Genomic DNA, 19,863 nt, shown 5'->3' on the forward strand with positions numbered 1-19,863 from the left:
AATAGAAACTAACTACCCAGTCACTATGAGGAAAACGATCGCTATAAGCTTTGAAGGTCCCTGAAGTCTTCAATTAGGGGTTTGTGGGTTTTGAGGGCAAGGCTGTGCTCAGAGAAGGGCCCACTCTGCTGTGCTGTTGCAAATATTATGGGATTCATCCAGGCCACTTTGATGGTTAGCTTTAACAGCTCATTTGGGCTTCTTTTGCTTGAGTTGATGATGTGGATAATGGAGTGATTTGCTTAACCCCCAGACCTTGTGTCCTAGCCATTGTTCATGACCATAGCTGTCAACTTTTCCCTTTTCTTGCGAGGAATCTTATTCGGAACAAGGGAATTTCCCTTAAAAAAAGGAAAACGTTGACAGCTATGCTCATGACCCCAGCAGGCATGTCCAAAGTCTGTTGTCTGTTTTAGGGGCCTAATCCGGCCCACCAGTAGGCTTAATCTGGCCCCTGTGGCAGTTTATTTCCTGTGGTAAAATCCTAAAAAAAAAAACCACAACAACTTCAATCCTAAAAAAAGGTCAACAACTTTCATTTCACTTCATCAAATCTGGCCCTCTTTGAAAAAAGTTTGGACACCAATGCGGGAATGCTATGCAAAGCCCAACTAGGGCATCCAATAACATCTGGAAGGCCACAGGTTTGAGATCTTTTAAAATCCATTTTCCACTGACTACATTCTGCTGACTGCATCATCTCTGCACAAAATTTAAACAACCGAGTCAAACTTGCTCGAAAAGTGCAACTCAGAATTATCCTCTCTAAATTTAAACGGTGGCTATTCTTCCAATATTTCTGGCCTGCACAAGAGCATTCAGCAAATACATGGGGGGTATTTAATATCCAGTGGTACCCTTTAACATACAAAGGTTATGCAGAATCAATCAACATTTCACAGTATCTGGAAATAGAGGTCAGTATTTCTGACAGTGTCTAAAACGCAACGGTCAATATCATAGCAGACAGATGGTATATAATAGCTGACGGTATTTGACAGTTTCTGATAGATGACTTGCCATTGATTTTGGTACATTTTATGTCAACTTCATCCATTCATTTATCCCATCAAAACATTTGAATTTCAGATTTTGAGATCAAATCTTCGTTCCAAGATTCTGCACTAGGGTTCTGAGGTAAAAAGTGGCCATCAAATTCCAGTTTGTAAAATGCATGGTTGTTGTTTTTTTTAAAAAGTTAATTTTTAATTTAACTATTAAATTAAACGTTGCTTAAATTTGATGGGAAAATGTTCTAATAAACTGCCCTGACTGTTCAGAAATGTTTCAAAAGATCTTGAATTTCACATCTGGACAGAGATTGCCTAATTTCTCTTGTCCACATTCTGGTTAGATTACTGCAAAGCATTACATTTGAGTTTCCCTGAAGACTGTTCAGAAACTGCTGCTGGTGCAGGACTAAGCAGACAGACTGCTGACCAGGGAAAGATGATTCTGCATGCAACACCAATCCTGGCTTGACTTTGATGGCTACAAGTTAGTTTCCAGGTGCACTTCAAAGTGCTGGCTTTGACCTATAAAACCTCAGGACCTTAAGGATTGGATCTCTCTCTGAACTGACCAGACACTTAGTTCATCAGCTAAGATCCCCATTTGAGTGATGCCTGCCCAGGGAAGATTGCCTGGTGCAATTGTTGTCTGTTTTAAGGTACAAGGTAAAAACATTTTCATTTCCTCAGGGCTTAAGTTTTGAATTGTGAGGGTATTAAATTATGTCAGTGGCCTTCTTGTGCATATCCTATAATTGAGGGTAAGTAGGACCTGGCCCCTTTGAATGTATTTTGGAAGAGTTTTGGAAGGGCACAATCCTAAGGCTAGATCCATCAGCATGAAGGAAATTAGGATCCAGTGGCTCTCCAGCTGAGCCAGGAGGTTCCCGCCTGAGCTGGACAATGTTGGCATAACTCCCTCATTCCACCTCAGCCCAGGATGCAGCTGGCTGAAACTGAGACCTGTGGATCTCAAGTCAAAAGGGGCATTTTGTCCCTTTTGCTTCTCATCAGAGACCCTTCTCTACACCCCTGCTCCCTGAGAAGCTCGGAGGATGACAATACAAGAATGGATCTTTTCTCTAGCAGTTCCATTTGAGAAATGTTCTCCCCAGGGAGGCTCACCTGGTGCCATCATTATATGTCTTTAGGCACCGGGCAAAAACCTTCCTCTTTACCCAGGCCTTCAGCCATTAAATAATCTATGGCCTGTTAAATGTGTGTGAGGGGAGGTTGTTATTATGATTATTTTTTTATTCTGCCATATTATGTTTTTATTTTTATGCTGTGCAAATTATGTTCTTAATTTTCTACACTGCCCTGGGATCTTTGGATAAAGGGTGGTATATAATTAATAAATACATAAATAATTTTGCGGGGCTTGGGGGAGGCAGGACTGGAGTGGGGGTGGGGGTGGGGACTAAGGTTGGATCTTAAGTCCATTCAGCTCCATCACATGACCTGTCAAGCCAGCGAAAAACTCAAGCTCTATTTCAAAGACTTGTTTTCCCTCTGCCAGACTTTGGCTGGCTGAGGCAGCAGTTGCCCTGCTCCTGAATGGAGTTTTGATCTGGTGTATTTTTAAACTGACTTCCCATATTTTACAGTGGCTTCTCATTTTTATGATTGCTCCTCTAGTTTCTGTTTATTTTTCCTCTTTTATATGATTTTAAAATCTTTGCTATGTCCATTTTTGTTGTTTTGTAAGGCCCTTTGAGACACCTTGGTACAAAAATGTGACTAATAAATCATCATCATCATCATCATCCTATAATATAGAAATAAGGCATCTACTGCCAATCCAAGGCTTTTCCATGCAACAGCTTTTGTCCATGCTTAGCTTTGCATATGCCATTCCATTCTTACCACATCTCTCAAACGATTTCTCTCTCTCAAATCTGCAAATAAGAAATCAATTACACAATAGCATTAATGAAACCCAAGACAAAAGGCTTGCCATGCACCGCTTGTGGTTTATCCATTGATTCTTCTTGATACTTCAACTGAACAATTTATCAAACGTAGCGGATGGTTGGCCTCCATTCAAGAACAGCGTCGTACCAGAATTAAATCCAATCAGAAAATAAATCTGTTTCAACGATGCGTGTTTCAAAGAAGGAACTTTTCTTTGGAGACCTCAGAAAAAGAGCTAAATGATACATTTTCATTTTGAGTGAAAGGAGGAATGTAATTCTCATCCACAGCTCCAGCAGAAATCTTGACAATTTACTTCACAGAATGAAATTAAAAACAAAATAAACCCCACAAAACACTCATCTGAGGGATGTCCATTCTTTAAAAATTTATTTTGGCGTATTCCCCCTTCCCCAGACAATGATCATCAAATTATCTAATGTTTGCTTACATTATATAGCAGCTGTCTATAACAATTCATTATTAGAGAAGTGGAAGGGACTAATACAATGAACCAATATCACAGGGGAAAACAATTTGCAAAGCATCAAGGAGTAAACTGACGTCACGTTTGACAGCTTACTAAAAAACCCCACAACCCTCTTCTTTGAGGCCTTTTCAGAACATATCTGGTAAAATGACAAGCAGAACATTAAGAATGTCTTGTTGTGATCTAATTACAGCTGTTGTACTTTAATTTCAGGGATATATTTAACCCATGAGGTGGCAAACACCCACTTATTGAATGCTGAATAATGTAACAATGCTCAGTGAGAAAAGCCACCTGCAGTTCTAGTTGCAGTGGTTCCATTTCTGAATACATTTAAGGAATGTATTCAACATTTATCTGCAACGGTTGCTTACAAGAGGCTCCCATACCCAAGAGAAATTGCGCTGTACAATTTACTGCAAGATTTACAGGAGCAGAACCCTCCGCATGTGCTCCAATTATACCTTCTTCTTCTTTTGCAAAATGAGCTGGTAACTCTAACACTAACCAAGATCTCAAAGAAAACACTGCATACCTTTATTTTGGCTCCAAGGCCAAATACAACTCAGCAGAAATGGGGAGCCAGTGGCACTTCAGATATTGTGGAACTCCAGCTCAACCCCAGCCAGAAAGTCCAATGGCCAAGGAGGATGGGAGTTGGAGTCCAATAACATTGGAGGGTCACAGGCTCTCAGTCCCTGCTATACAGCAAAATGGGCAATGTATCACTGGCTATCAGGTTGGCAGGGGGAACAGCAGCATGGAAGGTCTCTTGACTTCACGTAAGTCTTGTGGACTTCCTAGAGAGATTTGGCCTTTGAAGAGATCTGGTTGCCCATTGAAAGAAGCAGGATGATAGACAGGGTGGGCCGTTGGCCTGACTCATCTGGAAACACCCTGTGTTCTTAAGAGGCATGCACAGACTTGAAGCTGTTCTGAGAGCAGCCGATCACTCAGTAGGCAATCAAGTGGCTTCTTTATTTAAAACCAGCTTAAACGTTTAGCCAGGTGATCAGCTAAAAATAAATCGTGTGTGGGTGTATATGTGCTTTTCACTTGAACATACTAGGGCAGTTTTGCAATCACGTCCAAGTTTTGGGGTGAATGCCAGGCATATTGTGTGGGTTCCTCCCTCCCCCCAGCAAAGCAACATCCCCCCCCATCTGCAGCTTGAAACCAGATTCACAGGTGGTGTGATTCAAATGAAAAATGCCAGCAGTGCTATTTTTCTAGAAAAAGAAGTGCTGGAACTCACTATGAACGCCTCCCTTGTTCTCTTATGATGGCAATGGTGCCCACCAGAGAGGCGTCAGAACTGAGTGCCAGTGAGTTCTGGCTGGGAAAAAAAGCCCTGAATGCCAGGAAGCTGAATACCTGTTTGGCTATCTGACATACTTTCACAGATTAAGATAACGGCACCCTTGCTTACATCTCAGTCCCAGGTTTTGAAGCCAGTGGGACCCACCTTCTTCAATGCACACTTAACCCTTCTTTCTTCCAGCGCTACTTGCTATCTGCTTGCTTGTAAGGGACCAGATGGCAAGAGTTGCTCACTGACTCATCACATCCAGACCTTGAGGTGTGGACCCCTGCTTAAGCACTACTTCTGTTTAACATAAGAAAAGCCCCACTGGATCAGACCATATGCTTGCCTAGTCTGGCATCCTGTTTCCCACCATGGGCAACCAGCTGCCTATGTAGAACATTGTTCCCCAGCAACTGGCATCTCTGGCTGTGGAGGCAACACATCGCTCACACGACACAACAGCCTTCTCTTCCATTGATTTGTCTAATCATCTTCCATTGCCATTTTGTATGGTGGCCATCATCACATCTCATGGTAGGAAATTTCATAGTCCAATGATGCACTCTGTGAAGAAGGGCTTGGCTTGGCTTGGCCTGACTCTCCTGACATTCAGCTTTGGGTTCCAGTATTACGAGTGAAGAAGAAAATTGACTATCTATCATCTATCTATCTATCATGATAGTCACATTGCCTATTACTTTACTGAAGATCACAGCCTGTGCATGCCCTACTGCGATGACAAGTCTTCTCCATCTGCTGTTGAGTTTGCAATAATCTATCCTGCACTGACTTACGAAACTGTTGTAGTTCACTATAACCTCTTTAATGCATGCATGATAGATCACCTAGGGCTGAAGACAGAACATTATTTTTCCTGTTGAGGGTCAACTTCACTTAGTGGTTATCTGTCAGGCTGACATACCAGCAGTGGGCAGAGTTTGGTGAACCCAGAGAAAAAAGTGGGTGGGTCATCTCTGTCCGTCTGCCCCCCCTCTCTCTCCGTCTCTCCCTCTCTGCCCCATTACTTGTCTCTCACTTCCATTGGCCAAAGACCATACATGTGGAGTTTTAACCTGGGGAAAAAACCTTAAGGAAGTTTAATCCTAAAATAGGTCTAGTCTAATTACATAGAATATAAGTGACTCCAAACCATTCAGCAACATTTACTAATTAGATAGGTAGCTGTAAGATGCAAGTATGAAAAAAGAAACTAGTGCAGTGTCTGATATATAGGTGCATACGCTAAAAAAATGTTGTGGTGGTTTTTTTTAAAGTGCTCCTCTGATCTCCTCTACAGCAAAAAAGAGACAGATATCAAAATGGAGCGAGCATCCTCAGCCGGTGGGGACTGCTGGAGCACAATGGATCAGTGCCACAGGTGGCCCACAGCCTTGTTCTCCCCTTGAGAAAGAGATGGACTGCCTGACTTTAAAAAGTAAATTCAAAGGTACATAAACATGTGTGCACATGTACATCTTCATCCTGAACCTTTGGGGAAACAGCAATACTTCTCTGTGCCTGGTGGTAACATCACAGGTGCTAGCCTGTACGTACAACTCTGTCACAATGATAAAACAATCTGCATGAAAGAAAGAGGCAGCTATTCCATGCTTTAATGTGAAATAATGCAGAAAACCTGCAGAACCTCTTATCCAAGGGCTGGCAGGGGACAAGGGAGGAACCTTGGGCAGCAAAGGTTATATTTGCTAACCAAATGCCAAGGTAGTTTATTTTGTGCATAGATAATACTTTCAAGATACTATAGGAAACGATTTGGCAGGAAACGATTCCAATGATTCCAATGTGATTCCAAGATTCTTCTCTAAGATTCTTGTCCAAGATACTTTTCTAAAAAAAATGATAAAAAAGAATACTTCATTGTACTTACACATACATTGACAAATATGCAAAGGCAGTGAAGACAAGCAGTCGCTTCGCATGAATTCTGAACGCTGAATTTGATTACATAGGATAACTTATTGATAGAAAGATGCAAGAAATAAAATATCTCACTCATCCCCCCCCCCAAAGTCTATTTTGAAAGGTGTGGAGGGGGAAACTCCCCCCCCAAACATTTATACATTCTGGTGGGAATAAACTTCAGGAAAGAGCTCCAAAATTTATTGCCATTTTTAACTCTGTGGCTCCCTCTATAATGAGGCCTTTGGTCTTTAACTACCTGTGGCCTTTTAGTAGTGGCTGTGATGTTTTTTGATATATTTCTCTTTCCTCTTGGTTTTCATGTATTTATGCGGGGTTCACTGTCTGTTTGTTTGGGTTTTTTTGTAAGTTGCTCTGGGTTGCCGTGGGCAAGATAAAGCAACTGACAAATTTAATGAAGAAGAACAACACATCCCAGATGTCTTCAACCAGAGCAACACTATCACGGCCTTTCAAAACTGGATGATGTGTGGGGACATCCCTCCACTTTCATCCTAACTGCTGCTCTGCAATTATAGAGTTGCAAGCTGGATGGTGCTCTCCATGGTTGCCCAAGAGCTTCTTGATCCCTCTCCTATATGAGATGGAGAACCTGTGATCCACCAGATGTTGTTGTAAACAAACCCCCACCAGCCTCAGCCAGCATGATCCATGAATGAAAAGAGTCCAACAACATCTGGAGGGCCAGTATCCCCTTCCCTGCCCTACTGAAGGCATGCATCATCATCCAGTGGTTTCTTATAAGTCTTGGGGCCTTGTATAGGCTGCTAAGGGCTGGGGAGCCTGTGTCCAGTGCTCAAGGATGATGGGCTTTGTAGTCCAGGAACACCTGGTGGGCCACAGCTTCCCCAGCCCTGACGCAGCTCTTCCACATGCAAGGGTTTTCCCATTTGGTGTAACGGAGGAAGAAAATCTCCAAAGGAATCTGCTCCCCCTTCATGAAAACAAATGCAGACGCTCATACACCCAGTACTTTCATATGTGCACAGGAATTTACAGGGAGCTTGAGACAGGGCACACACTGGATATGCCCCAACACAGAGCTGAAAATGAGGAATGTCAGGGGTTGCAAGACCCATGACTGTGATTTTGTGCAGCCACTTATATACATGTGTTCCATTTCCAACTGCACAGGATCACGGCCAGAATCTTCATCCTGTGCTTTTGTGAGCAAGTAAAAAATAAACTTTACATTTGCATTAGTCCCTTCATAATTCACAGTTATAATAAAATCATTGGCTGCCCAAAGTAGGGGGGGGGCATAGTGTTGGGTATGATTTTATTTTTAACTAATAAACATAAACAGAGAGAGAGGGGGAATATGAACGAGGATGAGAGAGCTAAAGTGAGATATATGACCACCAGGAATCTAGGACAGAAAATTATTTTGTCTTCTTACTGTTAAAAAAAATCCATCAACGTGGTTTTCTATGGGTTTGGGGTTGTTGTTGGTTTTTTTGTTCTTCAATGTGTGATCTTGGTTTACGACAATTCATTTATATATTTCTTGTGGTCATCTCCCATCCCCCCGGGTTTGTTTCCATTACTCGCATAGCAAAATACAATCTTCTGATTAAACAATAGTTATCCGATGGCAAACAATTCTTTTTATTGGTTTACATTTGGCAGGTCACAGTCACAACCACGTCAGGCAGAAATTGCACATAGACCATCCTGAATTTTGAAGACTTTCCCTGTGTCATCTTCTACAAGGGAATTTTAATAACTGGGGCCATTAATCTATCTGTATTGTGTGCTTTTTAAAAGGAAAGGAAAGGAAAGGAGAACTAAAGGAAGCACTTGAAAATTTAAAAAAGGGTCTATTTTCCACTTTCGTATTTAAACTCGTATTTGATGTGCTAAGAGCTGAATTTCTAAGCGTTTATTTGCTGTATAACCTTTTCTTGTAATTGTCAAATATTATTTGAAATGTGTGTTTAAAAATAAAACCTGAAGTTGTTGCTTCCAGCAACCAACTTTTTGCTGCCTTGCAAAAACACACAGCCCAGTCTTATATATGTTTACTCAGAAGTAAGTCCCAGTGTGTTTAGTGGTGCTTAGTTACTTCCAGGCAAGAATGTCATCGGTTACAGCTTGTGACTTACACTTTCATAAGGAATTCAATGGTGGAGCCACAACCCCAAAGTGATGGTTGTTATTTGTTTATTATATTATTTTTAGCTGTAGAAGGCGTACCAAAGTCTTCAAAAGCCAGACTGATCTCAAGAAATAACTCTTTATTCTGAGACAGTTACCATTACTTCATTAAAAAAATGACAAAACAGCAATAAACATTTGAGCTCTTTAATGAGCAAATATCAGGTCTCTTAGCATTGGAATAATTATAATATCCATTATCCAGATTAGCTTTATTTTTTCACTCAGTGGCCAACATGAATGGCCCAGAAGTACAAAGATTTTATTTCCCCCCATCAAGTAGTATACAATTTGCTGTGTGTGTAATAAGCTTTCAATCTTGAAAAAGAGTAACTGAAAAGAAACATTTCTGTTACTGCAGTTAGTTTGTCAGAGAAAGTTCTGCGCGTTATCTTACAAACTATCAAAATTGCTAGTAATTTGAAAAAATGCAAAATAAAAAAAAATCACGTAACTGTACTCTAATAGAAATATAATACAGGAAAAGAGAGAAAGTATTCCTCAGGGATGTGCTCTTTAGTCCATCTCAATTTTTTTTCTCTTTTTTAAATATAAATGTACATCTGATTACACATACAAACATTTTGTTTTTTGTTTTGTTTTTAAATGACCGTGACATACCATTTCTTTAAAATCCAAAAGTAACAGGGGGGGAAGGGATACAAAGACCTTCCTCTCATTTTAGACCATTCCTTTCAAAACAGGACAATATTAAGTAAGATGCAGAAGTAAAACATTTTCCAGATGGTGACTTCAATCCTCCCATAGCCTCTGTATCAATATTTGTACTCTGCAGAGAGATCTCCTTTGATTTTGAGCGAGCTTTACAGGAATGCTGAAGAGAAAATGCAGAGGAAAAAAGGAATACCTCGGAAATCCTAGAAATGAACTTCCTCAGTGCAATATAACAAAGTCAACAGAATTACTGAGAGCTGTAATCGTTGTGATTTGGGCAGGGAGGGGATGAGGGCATCTTTACACATTGCAAAATATTCCTTGCAAATAAATCTTTGGATTATTTTTTTTTTAAATTTTATTTTACTGGTATAAACACAAGAGGTTGTAATGAACCTTCAACAACATGTTAAGTGCTTCATCAAAGGATGCCCTAGTCACATTGTTATCGCTATAAATTAATTGGGTGGAAAGAAAAGAGAGCATTTAGAAACATACAGAGTTGCCTTTCGTGTTCTTTTGGGATTCCTATCCGGATTTGTTCTCTGCTATGCACCAACCGTACCATCAAACACTTCTAAGACCTTCTGTAATGCCTTCCATTACTGGGAATTTCGGGGTTGTCGATTACGGTTTTTCCCCCCTTGAAAACAAACCCCCTTTAGGTTGCGCCAATTGAGGAAAGAAGCTTCTGTTGAGAACTCCAATGGGACAAGAAGAATTTTTTAATTACGGCTTAATCAGCAGCACAGCCACCAAGCATAATAAATTATCATGCACATCGTGCTAAAATATCCGGTTTCCTTTATTCCCGCAATGTTTATACTGACAGCACTTATGTGATAACCTGCCAGACTATAAAAGCTCATTTCCTTTTTTCTCCCTTTTCCTTTTCTTTTTTTTTTAAACTGGCAGATCTCAGCATATAAGCCCCTTTCTAAGGCCTTTTAACAGCACTAGTGCTTTGTATACTTATCCAAATATGTAAATATGGTCTACACAAGAAAACAGTTCCAAATAAAAACTGGTGAAAATTATCTGACATTCCATTAACGTGTCCCATTGTGCATATTCATAGAACTTTTTAAATTTCAGTCATAGTTTCTTTCCCACTTTTGTGTTGCACATGCCTAATTCCATTATGTAACTTAAATCCTCAAAAAATTAATACTTGAATGTGAATGAAAAAAGTATCATTCAGGACAACTGCTTCAAGCAATTGCAAAAAAGTTATAATTTCTTTTTTTTCTCTTTTTGTTAAAAGTTCATTTGTATATATGTACAGTTCATTTCCCCTCCCCAAAATCCCCAAAGTTCTTGATATGTATATTCACATCATATTTCTCCATATTTAAATAGTAAGAGTCTTGTAGGTTGAAAGCCAAGTGAAGTCTTCTGTAATTATAACCCACTGTAATCCACCAAAAAAAAAAAAGTTTGTTTCACCTTGTCTGGCTATACCCTAGTTGTTGAATGTGAATGGGGGTGCGGGTGCGGGTGTGGGTGAGGATGGGGCAGTGTGTTATTCTGTCCACCGGTAAATGTATTAAATGTGTGTAAGGGTTGAATCCCAGGTATAGTGTTGGGTATCATTGTAATGGTGTTGGGGGTCATTAAAGGAATATCATCAGGTGACCGCCTCATAGCTAGTGTGTAGTCTGGGGGGCAGGCGGTCCTGAGAACCACCTCATGTGGATGGATGGATTCACATTCATGACCCAAGTCAGTGTGCTTCATCTGGAGGGACATTATTTCCTCTTCTTGTGCGTGTGTAAGATCATTGGTAGTTGTACGCTGCGGGCTGCATCTCCGGTGGACGTCGTGCCTCCTCTTGTCCTTTTTGTAATATAGAGCTGCAAAGGCTAAAATGTTCAGGAACAGCAAAGATGCTCCAACAGCAATAGTTACACTCAACTCCGTGGAGTAGTCTCTTTGATCTCCTGAAATTAGGCTTGGCGGTTGTTTGGGATCATCTTGCTTGGCTGTAGGAAAGGCTGAAGTTACGGGTACCAGATTTTTCCGGGTTGGTCTGAAAGTAATATCAGTTGATGGCACTTTAGTCGTCGTAGAGGTATACTGTGAAATGTCATTAAGATTGTGCAGGTGAGGTACCAGTTCCAACCACAGGTTCACCTTGTTGGCCCTGTAATGTTCTTTCACTCGCGGCTTTAATCCAATGTGAAGGTAAAGCTGGTCTTTCTGAGAGTATCTGGTCCATGCTACTTCCTCAAAACGGTTGGGTTTCGTGTGAATGAACTTAGTATCTTGTGGGACAGGCTGGTTCGGATCCCTAGGAGAAAAGAAAGTGGACATGTTCAATGTTACTGAAAATGGCTCCAGCTTTGGAAAAGAAAACACCAACCACAAGTGGGGAGAACATCATTACAGCGAGGTCCTGGTTGCAGGCTTCACATGGGCATCCTGCCTGAGACTGTGAGAACATGATGTGGACATAGGCAGGCCTTTGACCAGATCTAGCAGGACTCTCCTTATGTTCTCTCCCTCCGCCCCACAAATATTTCATACACAGTGGTACCTCGGGTTAAGAACTGGAGGTCTTTTTTTAACCTGAAACTGTTCTTAACCTGAGGTACCACTTTAGCTAATGGGGCCTCCCACTGCCACCACGTGATTTCTGTTCTCATGCTGAAGCAAAGTTCTCAACCCAAGGTACTATTTCTGGGTTAGCGGAGTCCGTAACTTGAAGCGTCTGTAACCTGAAGCGTCTGTAACCCGAGGTACCACTGTAGTGTCAGCATTTATTTATTTATTTTTTTAAAAAAATATTATGAAGTTGGGTTTTGATCAGCAAAACATTGGGGAGAGGGCTCAGCTCTTAGTAATGCCATACCATCTGTTACATGGTCAGATAAAATATAATATTATTTATTTATTTATTTGTACCCCACTCAGCTGACTGGTTTGCCCCAGCCACTCTAGGCGGCTTCCAGCATATACAGAAACATAATAAAACATTAAACATGAAAAACTTCCCTATACAGGGCCGCCTTCAGATGTCTTTTAAAGGTTGTATAGTTACTTATCTCCTTGACATCTGATAGGAGGGTGTTCCACAGGGTGAGTGCCACTCCTGAGAAGGCCTTCTGCCTGGTTCCCTGTAAACCTCACTTCTCACAATAAGGGAACAACCAGAAGACCCTTGGAGCTAGAGCTCAGTTTCTGGGCTGAATGGTAGGGGTGGAGACACTCCTGCATGTATAATGTAAGAGGAGTCCAGATAGCTCAGATCAAGAGCTGAACTTCATTCTTTTGACAGTTGCCTACCAGGTGTCACCATGAAGCCCACTTGCAGGTCATGAAGTCAATATACTTTCCCCACTATTGACTTCCAGCAAATGGTATTCAGTGGTGCAGTGTCTTCTGCAGATAAAAGTTTCACGCAGCCTTTGATACTAAATGCATAATGGATTCGTGTCGTAACGGTGACTGAGCTAAATGAACCAAATACTCCTGCTACGTTTGCTGCCCACAAGAATAACAACAGTAAGTCGAACCTGCAACAGAATCTTGAAGTTTGGAGTACTCCTGCTCACTACTCTAGCCAGCCAGCCAGCCAAGTCCACTCCCGTACTTCATTCCATATTCCTTCCAACTTGCTTCCAACAATCAGTTAGCATTTCATGACCACTGAGCAGCCTCCCTCCTCACTGAGAAATCCTCCCCCCAAACCCACTGAGCGTTCACCCTTCGGGTTATTCCCAAGCCTTTTTCCACCACCTCTCTCATGCTTGGGTGTTGCCATTTTAGCTACATAAGCAAGAGCACTCACCACCAGAACATTGGAACTAGAAGAAATGATTAACATTCATGTGGCAATTTTTGAAAGTTCAAGACACTTTACATTCATCACCCCTTTGCAATTATTACAACAATGCTATAAAATAGGGCAGCATTGTCCTCATATTATTCATGGTGGGGGGAGGCTCAAGGAGAGAGACGTTTTGCCAGTGAGCTCATAGCAGCAGAGGTGAAATGTGAAGTGGGGACCAACAGCGTTAATCTGTATAAGGCAGCTTCCTGGTTTTTTTCCAATATAATAATTACGCACATTATTGTTTCCATGCACCTTGCTTCTAAAATAGTTAAAATATTCAAAATGTTAAAATTGAACAAGGGCACGATTCATTCTCTCATGGTTGCTGCTGCACATATAGAGTAATATCACCCTGGCATCCAATGAAGCCCATTCTCCTCCTGGTTGTCTTTTGAGTTTAAGTGTTAGGTATCATTTACAGCTGGTTGGGATGTCAATTTAATCCTTCCATATACTGAGAACAGAATCTTAGAATTGTAGCGTTGGAAGGGACCATGAGAGTCACCTATTTCAACCCCCTGCAATGCAGATGTGATAAGATTCATTTATTTAGATTTAGTCTTCAGACTATCTCAAATCAAAAGCCTAACAAGGTAGCATCAATAAAGTGGTTGACAACGCCTGATAATTATATTGGAACTCAGCTTATATCTCCAGTCCTGATGGGAACATGCTCACTGGAAGATCCTGAAGCTGAGGCTCCAATACTTTGGCCACCTTATGAGAAGACTCCCTGGAAAAGACCCTGATGTTGGGAAAGATGGAGGGCACATGGAGAAGGGGATGACAGAGGACGAGATGGTTGGACAGTGTTCTCAAAGCTACCAGCATGAGTTTGACCAAATTGCGGGAGGCAGTGGAAGACAGGAGTGCCTGGCGTGCTCTGGTCCATGGGGTCACGAAGAGTCGGACACAACTAAACGACAACAACAATGGGAACATGGGAAAATATCATTCCCCACAATTCCAGAGACATACACTAGCCTAGTAGAGAAATGTAATCTTCTGTGAGTGTTAAGAGATAAAATGGTAAATCCTTTTAAGGGAAATTTCAGATGAAATGCTTTGATTATGCCCCTTCTGGATCATTTTAAATATGTTGCTCTCAGTTGTAAGCTGATGAGCTGAAAACACATGAAACTACAACTACCAATGTGGAAACCCTTCTTTGTGATCTGGGTATCACGAGAAAGGATAGGCCTTGATTTGACCAAAATCTTGATCTGCCTTATAAGCTCATCAATTACTTACCCAGTTTTTGCAAAGTTTGTCCAATATGTCATCACCACTGCACTCAGCATGACATCATTTTTGGAAAAATTACAAGGAAACAATTCAGTAGGACCAATCATTGGGATTCCTAATACATAAGGAACCTCATCCCCATGAGCAGCATCTGCCCATGCAGGTACCTGGTCTGTTTGGCAATGATGGTAGAAGGCATAAAAATATGTGGGTGATCCAAAATTTGAATGAAGATCAGCTGTAGCAACCGCTGGTGCAACCCACTGATGATCGGTAAACAAAGCCAGCAGTGTTTTCCTTCTTGTCTCAGGATTATGTCTATCCGCCCAGTCAGTGTACATAAATTTAATTGTTTCTCTCAGTATATCTTTGCCTTCAGGGTATCCGTATAAGTTATCGACAAAGTTTGAAACAGCAAAGTCAAAGTCACTTGCAGATATGCCATCTTCGCTGTCGACAATGTTTTCGACAAATTTCAACCCTTCTCCTTGGTTGACACCCAACATTATGTCGTAGTTGAGGAACTCTCCTTGCTCCATCAATATCTGAGGGTCATCTGGTATCACATCCCCATCAATGACTGGACCAAAGGCTATGTGGTATCGGGCTGGTTGGATATCCTGATCGACGAGTTCTCTATAAGGCTTCTTCTGTAGACATTCTACTAATTCTACAGTGTCGGACACATTGCAGCCAACCTTTGTAGCCAGCATCCTGGCATATTTTGCAGGTTGAAAACTGACTGCCCAGCTGGAAAGAGCTGTTCCACTTTGAGCTATTGCCCTTTGAAAAAGTCCTGTATGGGAAGGTAGAAGACAGGATAAGAAAACAGACCCGAAAGCAATAGCTAAGTGGTTACATGCTTAAAATATTTGAGTTAAGCTAGGAAAACTCCTCATTTTTGCAATATAATCATTAGGAAATAATAATAATAATAATAATAATAATAATAATAATAATAATAATAATAATAAATGAGGATGAGAATGAGAATGATAAGGAAGTGGAGGAGGAACTCATTGGTTGGTATATGTGCAGTTAAACAATGTAATACAGTTGTGTCCAAACAAAAACTATATATTATTGTTGTAGACTAATGAGAGAACACAAGTGAGACAAGCAGACTTAAAACTTGCAGTGCCTACTTTACATTTTACGATAACCACAAAATCCCCCAATTGGAGCCAGGTTCAAATAAACAATACACTTAGAGTTAAATAATTCTGAGCTCAGGCACTAGTAATAGAACATAATGGAGCTCACAGGCCTTCCACACACAAAATCTACCCTGTGTTCTCCCAAGTTTTCTGAATTTCAGCAGTAAAATTTAGGGCAGAAGGAGGGTTGTTTCATTGCTGCCATTGTTAAGCAATCAGGAGTCAAGATGGCCTGAATATTCAGAAGTCCACTCCACCCTGATCTGTATACAAATGATAAAATGCCAACCCTGAGTTACACACAGACGGGGTTTTCCATTGGAGACCGCAGTGTTGTGGAATGCCCTCCCTGCTGAACTATGATAGGTCCCAACAGTGTTGGCATTCCTCTGACTCTGGAAGACTGTTTAGGCAAGCATTCCCCTGAACTGAACTTCTGGTTTTATTGTTTTAATCGTGTTTCATTGTCAAAAGTTGACTTGTTTTACTGTATATATTAGTTATGGATGCTCTTACTGCTTTGATGCAATTGCTTTGTGTATTTTAATTATGCATTGATTTTATAGTTTTAAACCACTTTGAAGCCATTTGGACATACGTATAAGTAGTAGATAAATCAATATTAATATTACTAAGAAAAGAGTATAGTTATTCGGTGGATCATTCCTGCACATGGTCCACTGAATAAAACATGAGTTGAACGTCGGTTGCAAAGCATTAATGCCCATGTATTTATGCTGTCTTCAGTGTCACAATTCGTCCATGAAGAATGTGGCTTATTTTGAATAAAATTGTTGTACTAAATTGTTATAGCAGAGATGGAGAACTTGTGGCTGTCTAGATGCACTTGAGACTTGACCAGCTCAAATCAGCATGACCAGTGATCAGAGATTATGGGAATGTATGGAGGGCCACAAGTCCGTCATCTCAGAGTTTCAGGAAAAAAAGACTCTGCTGCAGTTATTTAATTCTTTATGCCCTATAAACCACTCCTTTTTTTCACATTTCACAAGAACTGAGTTGTGGAGGTGAACGGGCAGCATCCTCATCGTGGCATCACACAGAAACCTCTCCTTCCTTCTGGGAAGAAAATAATCAATGGAGGAGGCCACGTTTATTTGAACATAGGTACATGATAGGCCTCCTTCTTCCAAGGAACAGATCAATCGGTTCGAGAATTCCTAGATTCAAACAAATGGAATAAGGCCCACATACTTCATTACTATCTCCACATGAGGAGGAAGGAGGTAGGAAAAGGCCTCAGTGTGCAAAAGTCAAATACTGAATTACACATTTTAGTTTATTGTTTGTTTGCAGCACCCAAGAAGGTGGCACTTCAACAGGACCCATGAAAATGTCACTGGTATCAACTTAAGATTGCTTCCAGGTGATGTGATCAGTCCTTGTTGTTCTGAGTTTCTAAGTTTCTCCATAAATAGATCATTGTCCCATAGTTTCTAGTACTTCCCCCCATCACTTTCCTTACCACAGAAGGTTTGATTTTTGTAAAAGTGGATGGTTGTTGCTTCTTGCAACACGGCGCTTTAATTGTGCAAACCTTTAATTTTCTGGTTTGCAGTTGAATCCCTCTCACAAAATAAGGACCACCTGAAAGCAGCTCATATTTCTACGGAGCCAATATGCTTACTACTGACTGTAATCTTCAATCAGCGTGGTCAGTTTCAAACTCTGCATTGCATTACGGTGGTTAATATTGCCAGCACGGCACAAATCAATAGAATTCTGAATCCAAGTTCAGCTTCTGAACGATTCTTTGGATTTCATTTACATTGAACTTGAGGAATTTTCTTTTAAATTATGGCAGAATACACTCAAATTGGATTAAGAATTCTGCTCCATCAGTGAATGGGTTTGTGGGATCTGCCCCATGCTGCTCCCTATACTGGTGTTTCGGGAATGCTTAAGGAATCTGATACTTTCGGATTCCTTCTGCACCTCTTAGACCAACATGCAGATTGGAATCTCACTATCCAACAAATTTCACACTCCTCTGAATGTTGCCATGAATTTCCTCAACAGTTTAAAGGTATCCAAATAGGTTTAAAGATATCAAAAATATGGTTTTACACCTGTTTTTTGATGGACAGAATGCAATGTATTTTGAAAGGATTTTGAAGGGGGGGTGCAGAGAGTAAATAAATGTGAAACAGAATGGGTAAAAAAAAAAGGTGTCTGTAACACAGAAATAGATTCAGCCACACCCAAAAGGCTTTGCCATTCACTTAAGTGGAAAGGACAGCTTCATTCACATAGATAGTACAGAGTAATTTCCTGTTCCACGGATAATCCTCAGCCCAGTATAACCCTCAAGCTGACACATGACTCCCTTCTCTCCTCAATGGGAGAAAATAGCAAACGAATGCCACTGTGCCGTGTTTATTTCTACTGATGGCAAAAGCACTAAATCGGCTTAAATCCCTGCAACTTCAGCCTTACTGGGTAAGATGCCTTACTGGGATTAGATGGTAAGGAAAGTCACCTGCTCAGAAACTGCTGATATAAACAGCAGAGCTTGTTAAATGCTCCATTAAAGGTTGGATTAAGTTAAAAGTGGTCGAAGTCCTCAAACCATAAAGCTCAATTCAGCTACTTTAAGGACAAAAATCTTTTTCTTTTTTTTTTATTGAACTGTGATAATGAAAAAAATGGATGAAAGGGATATTCCACTTTAACCCTTAAAGCCTCTCTCTCTGAAGCAACTCCATGGAAATCAGTGGCACTGCTCCAGAGTAAATGGTTTGAGGATTGTAGCCTTAGCACAGAGAGCAGGTACTATCAAAAGTAAAGGGCATAATCCATCCATCTGGTCATGTTGAAGTTACTTTACATTCGGTGGGATAGAACCAAAATCAACAGACTGTGTAACCTCATCTAATGTATGTTTACTTAACAGTAAATTTTATTAAGATGGAACAGCACTTATTCCCTAGGGCGTATGCTGATTTAAAAGTGCTTAACTTTGGCTGGGTCATGTCCAAACTCCAGCTGAATGTATGTTATTCATGGCTACAGTTTGTTCATTGATATTTTCTATTGTGTACATACCTCACTATTACCCACCATTTTTAAAACGCTATCTTGGTCTGTGGTTCTATACAGCTAAAATAAATCTAGTCTCACTTTGAGTGAGAGTCATATTTATCACAGTCACTGGAGGACAGATGGATATTTCTACTCTAATTTATGGAATGGCCACTGTGAAAACAGGATGCTGGACTAGATGAGTCACTGGCCTGATCCAGTAGACCCTTCTTATGTTGTCAAGTTAATTTCGACAAAAATGTCATGGTTCAGATTAAAGCTGAACCCAACCTTCTCCAGAGGACTTCTTCTAAGAACATTCCTTGAGAAAATCCACCTCTCTCTGAGAAAAAGATGATATGGATTCTTCTTCAAAGATTTTCAACCGTTGTGCTGCTGATGCTGCTAAACAATTGTTTGGAGTATGGGGTTGGCCTATGCATGTTTCTTCATCAATACTGGATAACTGCAGGACCAAATGGTCAACTGTCTAAGTGAATGAGCCACCACACCAAAAGTGGGTAGGACATCTGCATCACTTCACATCTCTGGGTGGGCAATGTTGTCCCACGGAGTGAGCTCATTAGAACTGGGCTGAACTTTCAAACGTTTTTGCTGGGGGCAGGGTTGGGATAAAATAAGAACAAGTTGGGGGCCCTGAACATTGTTGGGCATGTGGATATAGAAGACAGCTCCAGTGCAGCTCACACCATCTCTCCTACCCTATTCTGAGGCAAAATGAAAGGGGTTGCAAAAATGGCTTCCCCACCAATGACTGCTTTTCTTGTGACAATCACATCCCACACTTACAGAGTGCCTCTCAGAATGCGGTGTGAGGAAGAGATGGCAGCCAGTGGTCCATTTCTCCAGCTCACGGAGGCTGGACCTCAGAGGAGAGCTTCAGCAATGCCGTAACACTGACTGGGAACTGGGGCGTGTGTTGCTTAGCATAAAATGGCTGCCACAGAGGTGGTTTTAGGGCAGTATGGCCAGTTCCTCTGCACTGGGCTCCAAGCAGAGAGAGTGCATGAGAAGCACTTGCCTGGCTATGGGGAGAAGGCATGAGGGCTCTGACAGGGTCCAAGAGAAGA

At 41.0% G+C, this 19,863-nt stretch overlaps 1 protein-coding gene across 9 annotated transcripts in view; it reads right to left on the bottom strand.

Moving 5' to 3' along the window:
• Nucleotides 1-8,951: 8,951 nt before the first annotated feature.
• The window catches only part of NLGN1 (neuroligin 1), a 623,846-nt gene continuing 612,934 nt past the window's right edge, over nucleotides 8,952-19,863 (bottom strand). For all 9 annotated transcript variants that reach the window (XM_083613216.1, XM_083613220.1, XM_083613218.1 and 6 more), the window contains 2 exons: nucleotides 14,580-15,369; nucleotides 8,952-11,783 (listed from right to left, as the gene is read on the bottom strand). In XM_083613216.1, the coding sequence (XP_083469342.1) occupies nucleotides 10,949-11,783; nucleotides 14,580-15,369 (1,625 nt within the window). In that variant the 3' untranslated portion in view covers nucleotides 8,952-10,948. The remainder of the gene's footprint in view (nucleotides 11,784-14,579; nucleotides 15,370-19,863) is intronic.

This window comes from Podarcis filfolensis (genome assembly GCF_964270895.1).
Source record: "Podarcis filfolensis genome assembly, chromosome: 5".
NCBI classification, from domain to species: Eukaryota; Metazoa; Chordata; class Lepidosauria; order Squamata; family Lacertidae; genus Podarcis; species Podarcis filfolensis.